We start from the raw sequence: 14,511 nt of genomic DNA, 5'->3' as shown, positions 1-14,511 counted from the left end.
GTTGTCCAATTATTTTCACTCCCACTTGCTGGACTGAAAGGATGCCACCGTTTTGCAGAAAAGCCCAACTGAAAGCATGATGTCATCCCCACCTCTCACGTCCCTCCCCTCTCTCTCTGCATCTCTCTCTCTCTCTCTCTCTGTCTCTCTCTCTCTCCATCTCCCCTTGCCCTCCATTCCTTTTATTTACACTCATAAATCACGGTGAGAAGGAGACATTTTTAATCAAAAGAGAAAGAAATATGGCTCAATAAATCCTGCCACCCCAACCATAATAATGCTTGGCTTGTGTGAATGTCTATATTTGCATACATTTATGTTCAGGTACACAAATGTAAATGTTTGTGTGTGTGTGAAAAGTTTGAAATATGCTTATGCGTAGAGTTACACCTGAGCCTTTTCACAGGTAGCTGTAAGATAATGATAAACTATAGAAGTATAACATTTGTATTAGGCCAGTATCATCCAACAACAATACTTTTGCTTACATGTGATTTTCTTTATTTTTAATTTGTTTGAGCTCTTGGGTATTTTTTTAGTTCATTTAATCAAGCCAATTAATTCTCAGACACTGATGATACAAAGACCACACCAGTAACAAAAGAAATGTAATTAACGATTGAGTAATTTTTCACATCTTTATAGAATGCGTTAAAGTCACGATTAAAGGTAGAAAAGCATCCAGCACAAAGAATATAAAGCTTTAACTATATCAGACAGTTCTGGTTAAAAGGGCAGGCTGTTTTCCTTTAGAAAGAGTCTCTGTTGATACCCAAAATAGAGGCCTACTTTACCGATATAAGGGTTTAAAAAAACGAACAACACTGTCAGCGTATTGGACTCTTTAGAAGCATGAATGACATGATTAAAAGGGGACATAATGGGGTCATTGTTTATTAACTTGCTGAAATTGATTGTCACAAATAATTTATATACATACACATTACTTGTGAGTTGGGCTCTAATGAGAAGTGTTTACAATTTTGTAAACCTCTGGTTGGCTCTGTAGTGCAGTGGGTTACAGATTCAGCTAACAAGCAAAGGTCCCTGGTTCAGTCCCTGGAGGAGATACAGATCCCTTTGGAGCCACGTCAGGAAGAGTATCCGGTGTTCAAAAAGGGGGGAAAAAATGGCTAAATCAAACATGCTACCTGGGTACCCCTATATAAATAAAAAAGTTTTCATGTTTAAACTTCAGCTGTAGAAGTGATGCCATATTATATTTTTTGTGACTATGTCTTTATCAATTGTATTGATATTGCAATACAATTGCAGGTGTGAAAACATTGTTTTGTCACATCTTCAGATAGAATTCATGTGGATTTTTTTCTCCTTTCGTTTGGAGAAATAAGTTTTGTTTTTGTTGCTTCCTGTTGAGAAGCACACTGTTTTACGCTCAAGTTCAAAGTTTGAATTCTTTTATTTTGTTCTTTTGTATATAGAAACCCCAAACTTTTTCTTACTCTCTGCTAATATTTTTTTAACAGGTAAACCAGAGTATTTGTCATCTTTTTTTAAAGGCATTTCACCTCCTCCTCACTTTTTCCTCCTCCTTTCTCTTTGCCTGTTAAGAGTTCTCAAATGTTGCTTTCTTGGCAAAGGACTTCTAATAGTAATTGGCCAGAACTCTCAGTGATGGGGTGAGGGTGTTCAATTATTTATATTCCTTTGAAGCTGCCAATTGAAAAAGAAAAGAAAATGAAGCCCCTTAGTGGAGAACATTTTCTTGTTCCTGTTTCCAATATCTTCACCTCTTGGTTTCTCGCTTCTTGTTTCTCTCAGTTTTTCTTTTTCTTTCTGCCTGCTTCAACTCCCTCCTTATCTTTTTCCAGTCAAATTGTGTTTGAGGCTCTCGATTTAGTTCTGTCAGTTCAACTTTATGTACACCCTGCTGTTGCATGCTGGGTCCTTGTGTTTACTCTATGCACTTTTTTCCCGCTCTCAAATGAGAAGAAAACAAGTTAATTTTTAATTGAGTTACAGACTTGAATCTGCTGCTTCAAGAAACCTGCTGCTGCGGAGTAGAGGTTGAAATCTCCGAGCTGTACATTTACAAGTAGTAGACAGAAATGCTCCGACCCACTCACCTGCATCTTGTTTTCTAATCTTAATGTTTTAACTACACATTTAATCTGGATTTCTACACCTGTCATGTCATATATTCATGTGTTGTTCCTCAGTGACAAGAGTGCAAAGAATTAAACAAAAAAAATGCACTGCTAATGCTGTAATGCTTAATTTAAGTTAATTGTGAGAATATTGCACTGTTCTGTTTATATGGACACGTGTCTGCTGCAGAAATGGTCCCAAAAGAATCTCCAAATAAGAAATATCTATTTAAAACACTTATTTCTAAGATTGCAAAGGTGGGTGTTATTCTTTGTATGTGACTTTAAATACAGAGAAAGATGCAGTAAGCATTTGCTGTTTTGTTTTCATTGAAATGCTAGACCCTGTTCCCCGCTCCATTTTCTTTCTCCTCTTTTGTGTTTTGTCTTTTGTTTTGATCAGACCTATAACACCTTTGGCAATTTGAGGTGTCTTCTTCATTTAATGAGCCAACAAGTGTCAATTGCCTCAAGTGAGTCTCTAAATGACACAAAATTGTTCTCAATTCGCCTCATCCGTGTGCGCTCTGTGGCCATTTTGAAATCAGGCACATACTTAAGCTTAATTTCCGTCCTCTCTCTGAGGAATCACACCTACTTATTTCCAATGGGCTGAAGGATACTTAGTGACTTTAGCTTTTTACTTTAGCCTTCAACAATGGTTTCAGTGGGACCAATTTGCATTTTACAAGTGTGCCATTCTTTTAAGAAATGCAGCTTCCCTGTGACAGCAGTGCGGTCAGGCTGTTTTTCACCTCTGGATACCAACACACATTTATTATCTTTTAAACCCTGGGTTCCCACATCCTGAGCAATGCCCCGTGGACTTTTAAGAAGTGAAGTGGTCAACAAGTAAAGTTAAAAAATATGGCACACATTCAGTAGTTTGCATGCAAGCACATCACTTTTAGATGTCTCGTGCCCTGTTGGCTGTAAATGTATTAGTTTATTAAATAAGTGACAGAAATTCCCCAGAGGCAACGTCATGTGTCCTTAGTTTGTTTTTTTTTCTAAAAGGAAGAATTTGAGATATAATTTTCACTGTCTGTTCAATCAAGGCATTCAAAACCGCCCCAACACAGAAATTCAATAAGCCTTTCTTCTGTCGCCTTCTGCCTAGGAATCGAGTACAACCCAAACATATGCAGCTGACTTTAGACTATATACATACATATATAACTTCTTTTTAAAACCCACATCCAGGCAGAACACGTTTCTCCACCAGAAACACTATTATAAGATAAGTATACTTCTCAAAAGCACCTTGGCAACTGATGAAGGAGAATTATATGCATAATACATCATTATATACTCAATACACACTTTAAGTAAATAATGGATGCTGAAGATTTTCACAATTTAGCTAACATTTTATCATTTATGACTGGAAAGAGAGAAAAAAGGGAAACAAGGAATAAATGAAGAAGTTAAAATAACCAATGTCACGCACCGACACTGTGGCTGGAGATGAAAATGTTGTCTAATAACAGTTAACTTACAGTTTTCTAACTACAAGCAGCAGACACTTTTTCTGTCTTGTTTTCTGTTTTCTTGTCTGGGTCAAGTTTTTTGCCTTGGCCCGCTGGGCTTGCTTGGCAGTGATTGTGTGCGAAAACCTCTAGACAAGACAAAGCAAAGCGGTTTTCAAGTAAAGGCTTGGTTTCCATGGTGATGGCCCCTGCCCAGGCAGCCTGTGAGAATCGGTCCTGATTGATGGGGCTTGGTTGTTTAAGCCTGGGGGGGGGGGGTTTGCATGTGTGGGTCTATTCACTCGTTCAATTGAATGTGCATTTGGCTAAAAGGTCTATCTGCCTACCTGTTTTTCTTTTCTATCCCTCCATCCTTACACATGTGTTGATAAAGTTCAAGGCTTTTGATCAGGTCCAGGATTGCTAGCTTTATAGATTTATGATGCATATAGTTACACCGTACAAGTTACAAAGTGACACAGATGTAGGTAATTTAATGTGTGATGTTTTACGAAAACAAAAGGGATGAAACAGTTTTGCAGAGAAGCTTTTCTATTTATATGTGTGTGAATCAAGTGCTTTCAGTTCCTTTACAGCGCTGACCTTTTGCTTCCTCCTACAAGCTTAAATTCAGTCATTGTTTTCAACAGCTCTAGACAACATGACTAAAAGGGAGGTTTCAATCAACAAGATGTATTTAGAAGAAGTAAAACTCACAAGGCTGAGGAACCTGTGTAAGGATTAATAAAGGTTGCTTCCAGCTGCCCTTGTCTCAGGTCACTCACTTAGTCCGTCAGCTTCCACTCCCTTTTACTCACCCTGTGGCTGCTGTGGCTAAGTCACGCAAGTCTGCGATGCCTTGAATTCTCTTAGCCCCCGTCTGCACCTGGAAACATCCCACACTGAAGCGAGACCAGCAGTTGACCTAGTAAGATGGGGTTTTTTAGGCCTTACAAAAATCAAAGTTAATGTTGAGATGAGGAATTTCCACCCTGAAGTATATTGACTGCACCCTGTAGATCATGTGTCTGCTGTTTGGGTAACACAGAAATTAAGTTTAATCTTAGTTTAGCGTCACTAAATTGACTTGTTTAAATTTGTGACACACTGTGGTTTCTATTTTCTCGCATGCACTGTGTAAGCAGAACAAAGTAGACTTAAGATTATCCCTGCCAGACAGGCTTTTAGAGTGTCTGCTTAGATAAAAGGGCCATGAGTGGGATATGCATTAAGTTGCATATATGCACTTTTAAGTCATTATGAGTAAATTGGCATTTAAAAAAGAAGAAGAGGAAGAAGAAGAGAAAAAAGCAAAATTAAAGTTATACTAATCTGCATCTCCATCCTGACCACCCTATTCTCAGGATCCTGCAGCAGCCTGGAGTAAGTGAAATTGATTTGCTGGTTGTAATACCTCTCATAGTACCAAATGTACTTTTTAGACATTGCTGGTAAATGTCCCGTGTGCTGTGAAAGATACCTATTTGTAGCAAGATGGATAACAAGTGCCCTTTACCAATTCTCTGCAAATCACTGAATGGTTGTGCATCATTTTGTCTCCCACTTTGCTAATTCAGAGGATAATGGCTCCTATTTATGACCCGAGAAGCTTTTCTCCATCAATTACCGTATTAGTCATAAAGCCAGTCCCCTCCCTCCTCTTACACCCCTCCTCCCCCACCAAACGACAACAGTAAAGTACTGTAAATGGAGCCGTCTCATATTCACATTCCCACCTCCCACTCTCTGCCACTTTATAATCACAGTGCTGGTGTATTCTGTGTTATCGGGTCCAACAGAGGTAGCGGCCAGTAGCAGGTGGTTGCTGTATTAGCTAAACAAGCGTCTGTGTGCACAGTGTGAGTTTTTCCTCCTCCTTCTATTCACTCTTGTTTGCGTGGATCTGTTCTATTCTCGGGGCCTTGTGAAGATAGCTGGGCCCCTATTGCTGGTTATTTTAGCTTAGGCCACGTCCCCCTGCCAGGCAGATAAAGACAGGTTCTGTGTGCTTATCTAGGCAAGGCTGTACCTCAGTCTGTCTGTGGGAAGCTTAGTGAATAGAGGGAGACTTTAGTAGAAGGGACAAATGGCCACTGTGGGTGCAGTGTCCTTTCAATGTCATCTCTGGTAACATAACGAACAACAGTACGTGGAGACTGACATGCGAGTTAACTTAGAGCCATAGAAGTGCATATATTTTCAGAAAAGGTGGCACTAGTGGGAATATAACCTGCCTACTAGTTCAAAAGAGAACCTTCTAAATGTTTTGCCTTCATGAAAATGAACTGAAAGCTATTTTTACCCACTGGACCAAAGGAAGCCTGGAGGATTTGGTGCTAAATGTAGCCTTAATGAGCAAGAAGGCTGCCAGAGACTTGCAGTTTTTGTACTTGCATTTGATATAATTTGATACTGGTGTCAGTGCATATCGTCATCACATGGGCCATTCAATGCAGGAAACACTGTGAACAATTTTATCTGTTGATATAGGCCCCTCTGTGCCATTATTCATTATTGCAAAGCACTTTAAATCCAGGCTCCGTTCAACCTTTCTTACCCTGCAATTACTGGTGTTGGCAAAGTTCAAATTGAACTTGGAGTCAGTGGTAACTGGCAGCAAAAGCCCAGAGGATCACAGCTGGGAAAAACAGAACAAAAGGTTAATTATGCTCATCAGAGTTCACACAATCACACACGGCATACCTGCAGTAACTGCACCTTTATAGACATTCAACAGCCAGTGCCAGTCAAACATATGCAGACAGGTACACAGAAACACCTCAGCAGAATACGTTTGCCCACCATTCATTTTATTCCTTTAATGTCTTAAACACACTTTTTTAGTGTTTTTATTGAAAACAAGAACTACATTCAGTTAAACTGGGAGTCCATCTAAATGAATTGTGCGGACAACTTTACCTAATCCGAATTGACTGGAAGTTAATTAAAGCTACTGACTTCCAAGAACATTAAACTCACTTTGTGAGATGACTAAAGTCTAAAAATATGAATGCCCTTAAAAATACAAGGAAGGAGAGCAGAGCTAGAGTTAAAACTTTTGCCAGTCCTTATGTGACAAAAGTTTCAGGCAGTGGGATATAATTATGTGCAATTTTATGCCTTGCAGTAATCTCTGTAGAGGTTGAATTTGAGATGCATGTCTCTGTGAACAGTGACGCCCAGGGATTAACCTATGACAGCAGTGACATCTGTAGGCCGTAGACTGATGTCCTCATCGTGAGAGAGATATTGTGTCTTACATTTGCACAAATACCTTTCCATTTTCTAGCACTAGCATTAGCTTTTGTCGAGCTGTGAGTGCCGCCTTACAGCTGAGCTGGTGGCCGTGATAGACGTTCTTAGCTGCGTTTTACATTTTTATTTCGTCCCCAGGCAATGGATGTCTTCTATTCAGAAGAATCTAGGACGGCTTTCAGAAAATGTACAAAACCCTGGTCACCCTTCCTTTCGTCGTTATTGAATGTCGCTTTAGATGAGAGTTAATGTAAATCTAGGTCTTAGAAATCAGACTTATTGTTAGTGGCGTGATCAGTGAATACTGTCGTAAATGCCTCGCTGATAAGGGGTACATGGACACCAGACGCCAAGGAGTTTAAGATGTTGCAGCACGTACAGCAGATACTATGGTTTCCAAAAGGTATTAACTGGCCGTTTGATCTCATGCATTTAAAAGAAAAAGAAAAATGCAAATAACCAAAAAAACAAACAAAAAAAAAGCAATAGGTACTGAAAGTTATAAAAGCTTTCTTTCTATAGAAATATGCAGCACTCTCTCTTCACAGCCTCTCCTCGATTCTCTGGACCTCCCGTCACCTTCTCTACTCTTCTCTTCCAGTGTTCTCTTTACCACTGACCTCTCCACCTCCTGCTACACTTGTCCTTCCGTCCTTTCCAGCGGTCACACTCTTTTTCGTTCTCCTCTCAGCTCCCCAGCTGTCTCGCTTTATTTAAACCTTGCTGAGATAATATTGAAAACTATTTAGTTCTGAAAATTCTGCACGTTTCACAAGTTCAACTCAGACGCACATGCAAACAATCGCATTTATTGTACATTTCTCACATCCTATGAAGCGAGACAGGGAGAGCTGGAGAAGGCGACTGGGTGGAAATGTCAAATGGTCCAGGGGAAAAACTAATCAAAGAATGCTGTCCTTCAGCAGAACCACCGCCACAGGCTTGATCTGTGTAAATCCCTCTTCTGTCTCAACAGAGAGCGCATTGTAAGGGGGAGGTCAAATGCAGAGGAGCTGTGTTGTGTAAAGCTGTGTTGTGCAGTTTCAGAATGGAAATTGAAAGTGTAAAATGCCAAAAGGGGTCATAGTATGCAACGCACAAATAAAGCAGGCCTGGTCCTTGATGACGATGAAAGGATGCCGTACCTATATTGTACCACAACCTTTAACCGTAGATATAGGAAGTATACTCTAGTGAAATAAACAACAGAGTGTTATTTGTTTTTTTGTTTTTTTGTAAATTCATTGTTTTTATCGTGCATGTTATATGGTTTCTGTGAGCTGGAAAACATTGTTTGACAAATTGAAATTTCTTTATGTTTAAATCCTAAATTAGTTCATTAAGTAACATCAGGTTTGTATTCAGAAGGAACTGGTTTGTAACATACATACTCTGCATGTATCATAAACATAGAATAAGCTTCTGAAGTTAGTAATGTTATTGTAATAATATTTATTTAGTTCAGTGTGGACAATATCCATCTCTCACAGACTGCAGGAAGAGATTTTATTATATATGAAAACAAAATTTACTATCAAATTAGTGCTTTAAAATCTCACAGTCTTGCAATACCATTTACACTTTAAAAAAACACAATGTTATAGAGACCACTAGCACTATCCCTTGAGCTATGCATGCACCAATATTCCTAAAAACAAGTATGGTAAGCAGGACAGAAATAGCAGCAAGATGAGAAAAACTGCTTATTTGCAGTAGGAGAACAATTTCTGCCAAACACTTGTCTCAATAAAAGAAAAATTACATCACAAATGATATTATTGAGTCTTGGTTTTAGCCATGAACTAATGTTAATAGTTGTTATTAGCTGAAAGTCTTTCTTTTTGTCATGTAGCCATAATGGTGCTTTTTGAAACAGACTTTTATCAGCAGATCATCCAAGCAATATAAATCAAGGTTGCACTTTTTTTTTTACTTTAGATTCTTATAAAGATTAAACACATTTTTATTATGTTTCTAAGCACTCATCCCAATAATTCAGCAGGCTAAAGTTAGTATGTGTGTTGCTGTGATATTTGCATCAGAAACATTTGGATTGTGTAGTGCCTCTTCTCGCCCTTCTTCTTTTCCTTCCCCTTGTCTAACGCTATTCCCCCTTACCTCATTCTCCAATTGCGTATATCTCTTTACCAGATAATGAATGCAGGAACTCTCCTTCATATGTGTTTAGCAGTGCCTGGAGACTGGTGTTGGCCCATGGTCCCTTAATTATTAATTTGACGTTATGCGCTGGCCGTTTGATCATCCCCACATATCTGTATGATTCCATTTTAACGAGTTCCCCAGGAGTCTGTTTTCTCTCTGTTTCTCTCTTTCTATCAGACTTGTTGTCTTGAACTTGCTGCAACCCAAGCACGAGGGGAAAATTCCAGCTCCAAAAGCACCAAAATTGTAAACTTTTGATGGGCAAAAGCATCAATTTTCCCGGGCAGATCGATTTTTAGTATGTTTTAGTGCAAGTGAGAATTGAACTGCTGCAGTGGCTTAGTCAGTGCTATACTCTGTCCAGCAGGAAAAGTCATGTTGAGCACTTGGAAAAAAAAATAGCGTCAAATTAAAACAAAAACTCATTTTTACTGTCTCATCTTCTTAATTGCCTTTGCTAATGTATTCCCAGCAACGCCAGTAGTATGCTAGGCTGTACTCTATTGCGCTGTGGGTAATCATTTTAAGCTAATAATCGTCTACGCCTTAGCAAAGACTCTACATATAAATTCACACCACAATGCTCTCTACCCAGCCCAGCAGAACTCTGAAGTTGTAACACTAAGATGCAGCACTGTGCTATGGAGACAAGAGTAAGAGTAAGGTTGATGAGACGTTCTGTACTAGTGTCTCTCTCTATGGATGCGTGCACTTAAACCGGGATTTAAAAGTCTGTATTTTCAGAAATGTAATTATGGTAAGAATGGCATTAGCTCTGGTGATGCTGCATTTGCCTTTCGTCTACTAATGTATCTCCCTCTCTTCTTGTCCTCTCCCTCTTTCTCTGTTGTCTTCGCTCCTCAGCACTACCACGCTTCACAAAAGTTCCCGTTGACCAGATTGGTGTCTCGGGGGGTGTGGTCTCCTTTGTCTGCCAGGCAACAGGTTACCCCAAGCCAAAGGTTAGTTGGAACAAAAAAGGAAAGAAGGTGAACTCCCAGCGTATAGAGGTAAGTGAAACCTGCTGTCCATTGGTGCAGCCTTTATTCTAAATGTTCTTTGTTGTTCTTTGTGGGATCATTTTTTTTTTTGGAATTGTCCCACTTTACTTTACCTTAATGAGCTTTGGGTGATATACTCAGTAATATTTTTATGCATCATATTAAAAAATGTCACTGTCGAAAAATGTATTGACCTAAAAAAATGTTGTATCTTCATGTCAGAGAACATTACATTGAAACATTTTGGAGTATCATGGGAGTAAATTGGGGGGGGGCTGCTAAAAATTTAGATAAATAGAAAGTTGTGTAATAAACAAATGTTCTTTACCATTTGTTACTTTATATATTGTGATATTTACTATTGTGACAAATAACAATCCTACAGTTTAATACCACATTACACGTTTTACCACATATTTTCTTCTCAGCAGTACAAAATTCCAAGTCTTCTCTTGCAGCTGGGGGCACTCACCACCTTATCAAAAGCAACATTTTAATTAGCCTTGAAATTATTGCTGATAGCATCTTTGTTGGCTTGCTTCTCTAATCTTTAAGCAGTGTGCTAGTCTACCAGTAGCAACTGGTCAGTAATGAAATACAGAACCCTCTCATTCGTCTAAAGCCATTTTTTTTTTCTTTTGCATTTGAATAACTCTGCTGTTGTCACATTTTTTCCCTCCTGTCTTTTTTCAGCACACAGCCCTGTCTGTGTGAATGTTTCTGCACGTTATTCATGATGTTTGTTGTTCACTTCTCGGCAGGCATCCCAGATGGCATCTCTAAAAGTCTTGATTGATGCTCAGTGTCTCTTAATTAAAAAGTTGCTTTCGTTAACAACGATGACAGTGACAGTGCAGGGATGCGCACACATGTACGCACACACACGGACATGCACAGTGCGGCATGAAGGTAGCCACAGGGGGAGGGGCTAAAAAAGCAAAAAATGGCACCATCGACAAGGGGAGATCAGCATTTCCACTGAGGACAAAATTAAAAGACAAGTTGTGTTTGTGCGTTTGCCTCGTCTGCATGCTAAGTAGGAAACAAAGCCAAGGGCGTGAAGGAGCCCGCCAGAACGGACGCTTCTTTTTCTCCATTTATCATAAAATTAAATTAAAAAAATTTATAAAGGGGTTTTGAAGTAGCTGGGGTTTTTTTTTCCTTTTCCACCCTCTAGACAGCTGCTTTGATATCAATCATGATGCCGTGCTCTGCAGTGTTTTTAGCCTAATTAGCGGCTCAGCCCTGAGATGTGCAACAGTGGAGCAGCAGGGCTGCTGAAGACTTGTACTTGCATCTTATAGTCATGCTTTGCTCAGAGTTCACAGCAGTGAGTCCTTGGCTGAGACGGTGTTAACTTTTGCGAAGAAGGACAGATACTGGAGGAGTAGGTTTGCTGTGAGAATGGCAGTCTTGACCATCTACACTGACACTTCACACATCCAGAATGAGGGCAAAAGAGAAAGGCATGGGAAATATTCAAATCAAGGGCTAATTAACCGAGATTTTCCATAATTTAAATTCTAGTCTTTTACCCAAGTCTTGAAGTTCAGCTCATTGCTTCAGGATACATGCCTGTTGATATGCTGGTGTTCAGGGAGATCAAACAAGGCTATTTAAATACTAGCCAGGGGCCAATTTCTGCAACTACTGTTGTAAAACTGTCCGGTTGTCAGTCACACGCATTGTTACATTTTCAGTAAGTTTTTGTTTACATTGCTCTTCTTATAGAATAATAGTAATAATAGCAAATAATATATTTTTATCATAACCAAAGCTCTGTTCTGCTCAGTATTCTGACCGTTGTCTGATATTTTTTGTTTTGAAGAGGCTCCTTTATTGAGGTTCAAAACAAAAGACTTTATAGAGAACAAAGGGCATAATTAAAGATCAAATCAACAGATAAAATCACAAAGCACAAACACTGTTTGTAGAGAGAGTATGCTTCCTTATGATTTTTTTTTTTTTACATTTCTGATGGCCTCAGGCTATAAAACATTACCAACACGGTACCTTTCCAAGCAATGATATCTTGGTGGAATTGAAAACGATTTCTCACATTTTGGGAGCACCGATGACACACTCGTCCTTGTATCTCCTTAGGAAATGTGAGAATCTTATTTTCCTCAGGTTTGCCATTCTTGCCTACCTGTTGCTTCAGGTTAAAGTAATAGTTTTTCAGTCCAAATCACACATTTGTCTGACTTAACCGTGTTCCCTACACTTCAACTCCACAGACCATAGAGTTTGACGAGGGTGCCGGTGCAGTTCTGAGAATCCAGCCTCTCCGAGCGCCACGTGATGAGAACGTCTACGAATGCGTGGCTGAGAACAGCGAAGGCGAGATTGTCACCAGCGCCAAGCTGTCCATCATCCGAGGTAAATCTGGAATTATGTAACAGTGTGCAGAGGCGTAACTACAAAATAAATCATGAACACGTACGTCCATGAGCTCAAAAGATGACATCTGTTAACTCGTGAAGCCTGTTTGGAACAGCTGTAGATAGTGCCCTACTCTTTTTAGTTTATTATTTATTATTTATTTGTTTACTTTTTGGGGATAAAAAACGATGTCTTCAGCTGTAGATGCTTTGATTTGATACAAATTCTTTTGCCGTGTAAAATGGTTTTCCTGAAGTGATGGTTAAAGAATGTGTGGTAAAGCCATACCTAACACCTCCTCATACCTAACATGCATTTTATTGATTTGTTGCTAAAGGTTGGTACTTTAGTTTCAGTAAAGATATTACACCATTTTTTTGCAGCGATTTAGAGGTGATGAATGATGGTATCATAGACAGTCAAGCACATGTGGTCACATGTTTACACCTTTTTCTCTGTCATTCTACCTGTCTCTGTTTGCCTCGCATTCATGGACACACGCATGGTGTCTTTTTCCTCCTCTGTTCACTCCTACTGCCATCTGCCATGTTTCCAGGCCTGGATGAAGCTGAGCAATTGCTGGCCGACAGTGCACAAGCTAGGCCTCCTTGGCTATCACATCCACATGCGGTGGGGGTATTTTAGAGGCCTGGCCCAGAATTTTCAGTCAGTTATTGTTAGAAACACCCCCTGGGTGCTATTCAGGTGGGAGTCTTCTAGGTATAGAGCTGCAAATGTCCATTCGATTTGAAAAAGTTATTTTTCAAGAAGCGATTAATAATTTAAGTGATTATGCAAGCAGAAATGCCAGCATTTTCCACATTTAGGTACTTTGCTCATTACACAATTAAATATGTTTGGGTTTCAATTTGCTTTTGAACTGTCAAAAGCAAAATGCAACCCTCTGGTAAGTCTTAAAACCAGAACATGTTGCAGTTTGCAGGAACATGAAACGTGATGTCATTCGGTGCAACGGTTCCTCTTCTCTTAACTTGGGTATTGTCTTTGTTCCTCATTAAAAATTTGAAAGACGAGGATTTTGTGTGGCTGTCTAATTACGTTGGAAGCCCTGAACTTATGTTTAAAGGGCTTAATATCCTGCCATTTTAATTCTTAGTTTGATACATTATTAATTATTTTAAGGCAAATTAACTGTGCCGAAGCGCAGGGCATGCAAAGTGTAGGCACACATACCGATTTTAAACAAGAGATTGAAAAAATAGGAACAAGCACACCAAATTTTGAACTACAAGTCCTGGCATGTGCATATGAGTGTGTGTACTAGTGTGTGTTTGTGGCTGTGTGAAAGAGCACAGAGCAAACTCAGGGCAGTCCACAGGAGCAGAAGGAAAATGAAAAGTTATTGGAATCAGCTCAACGAGGCTTCCTCTTGAGCCCAGAGGAAGACAGCAGCTCTCCTGCCCAGGCAAGACCCAGCACTTAAGGAGGGATGAGAATGTGATGATGGGAGTGAATGTGAGTAAGTGTCAGAGGAGCAGAGCAGTGCAATCTCTTTGTTTTCCATCTGTAATGAGTTCTGGGGGGCCCTGCATCCATCTATCAAGGGTTGAGAATGGAAAAAGGAAAGACAAATTAGGAAACTGGAATATTTTGGATTTTAGGTTATTATAATTTCATTCAGGTGTTCAGTTAACTGAAAACAAAGTGATGGAGAATAAAATGAGGAATGTAAATGAAAGCAAAAGTATGAAGGTAAAGGTGGAAGTGGAGAAAAGCCAGAGGAAAAAACGAGGGGGGTGAAAAATGGAGAACAGTTGGCCAAAGATGAAGGAAAACAGGAAGTGTTGCGGGCGACTGGCAATACAGAACAGGTGAGGAGGACAATAGCCCAACACTAGTTCTTGGCACTGGGGCAAAGGATTATGGGATATGGCACAAGGCACAAGGGACACATTCGCAGTAAACATAGGGATGTGGTCTGGGATCTAGGGAGATTGAAAATGGGTCGCCGTGATGGGTGACTTGGCTAGAAAAAGCCACAGTGCATATTTGTGAGACTGTACAGCTGCATGCACAGAGGCATCCACATACCCACATTTGAATAAATTTACATGGCTCACACATAAATGTAATGCACACACACACACACACACACACACACACACACACACA

General features: G+C 39.7%; 1 protein-coding gene across 16 annotated transcripts in view; it reads left to right on the top strand.

Moving 5' to 3' along the window:
• The window catches only part of ptprsa (protein tyrosine phosphatase receptor type Sa), a 232,428-nt gene that overhangs the window by 108,660 nt on the left and 109,257 nt on the right, over positions 1-14,511 (top strand). For all 16 annotated transcript variants that reach the window (XM_042222769.1, XM_005920890.2, XM_042222779.1 and 13 more), the window contains 2 exons: positions 9,860-10,005; positions 12,234-12,375. In XM_042222769.1, coding sequence (XP_042078703.1) covers positions 9,860-10,005; positions 12,234-12,375 — 288 coding nt within the window. The remainder of the gene's footprint in view (positions 1-9,859; positions 10,006-12,233; positions 12,376-14,511) is intronic.

The sequence above is a fragment of the Haplochromis burtoni genome, unplaced genomic scaffold (genome assembly GCF_018398535.1).
Source record: "Haplochromis burtoni strain Fernald_Lab_line unplaced genomic scaffold, NCSU_Asbu1 Contig_5, whole genome shotgun sequence".
NCBI lineage: Eukaryota > Metazoa > Chordata > Actinopteri > Cichliformes > Cichlidae > Haplochromis > Haplochromis burtoni.
The sequence above is the reverse complement of the archived record's forward strand: the minus strand, read 5'-3'. Positions and strand labels throughout refer to the sequence as shown.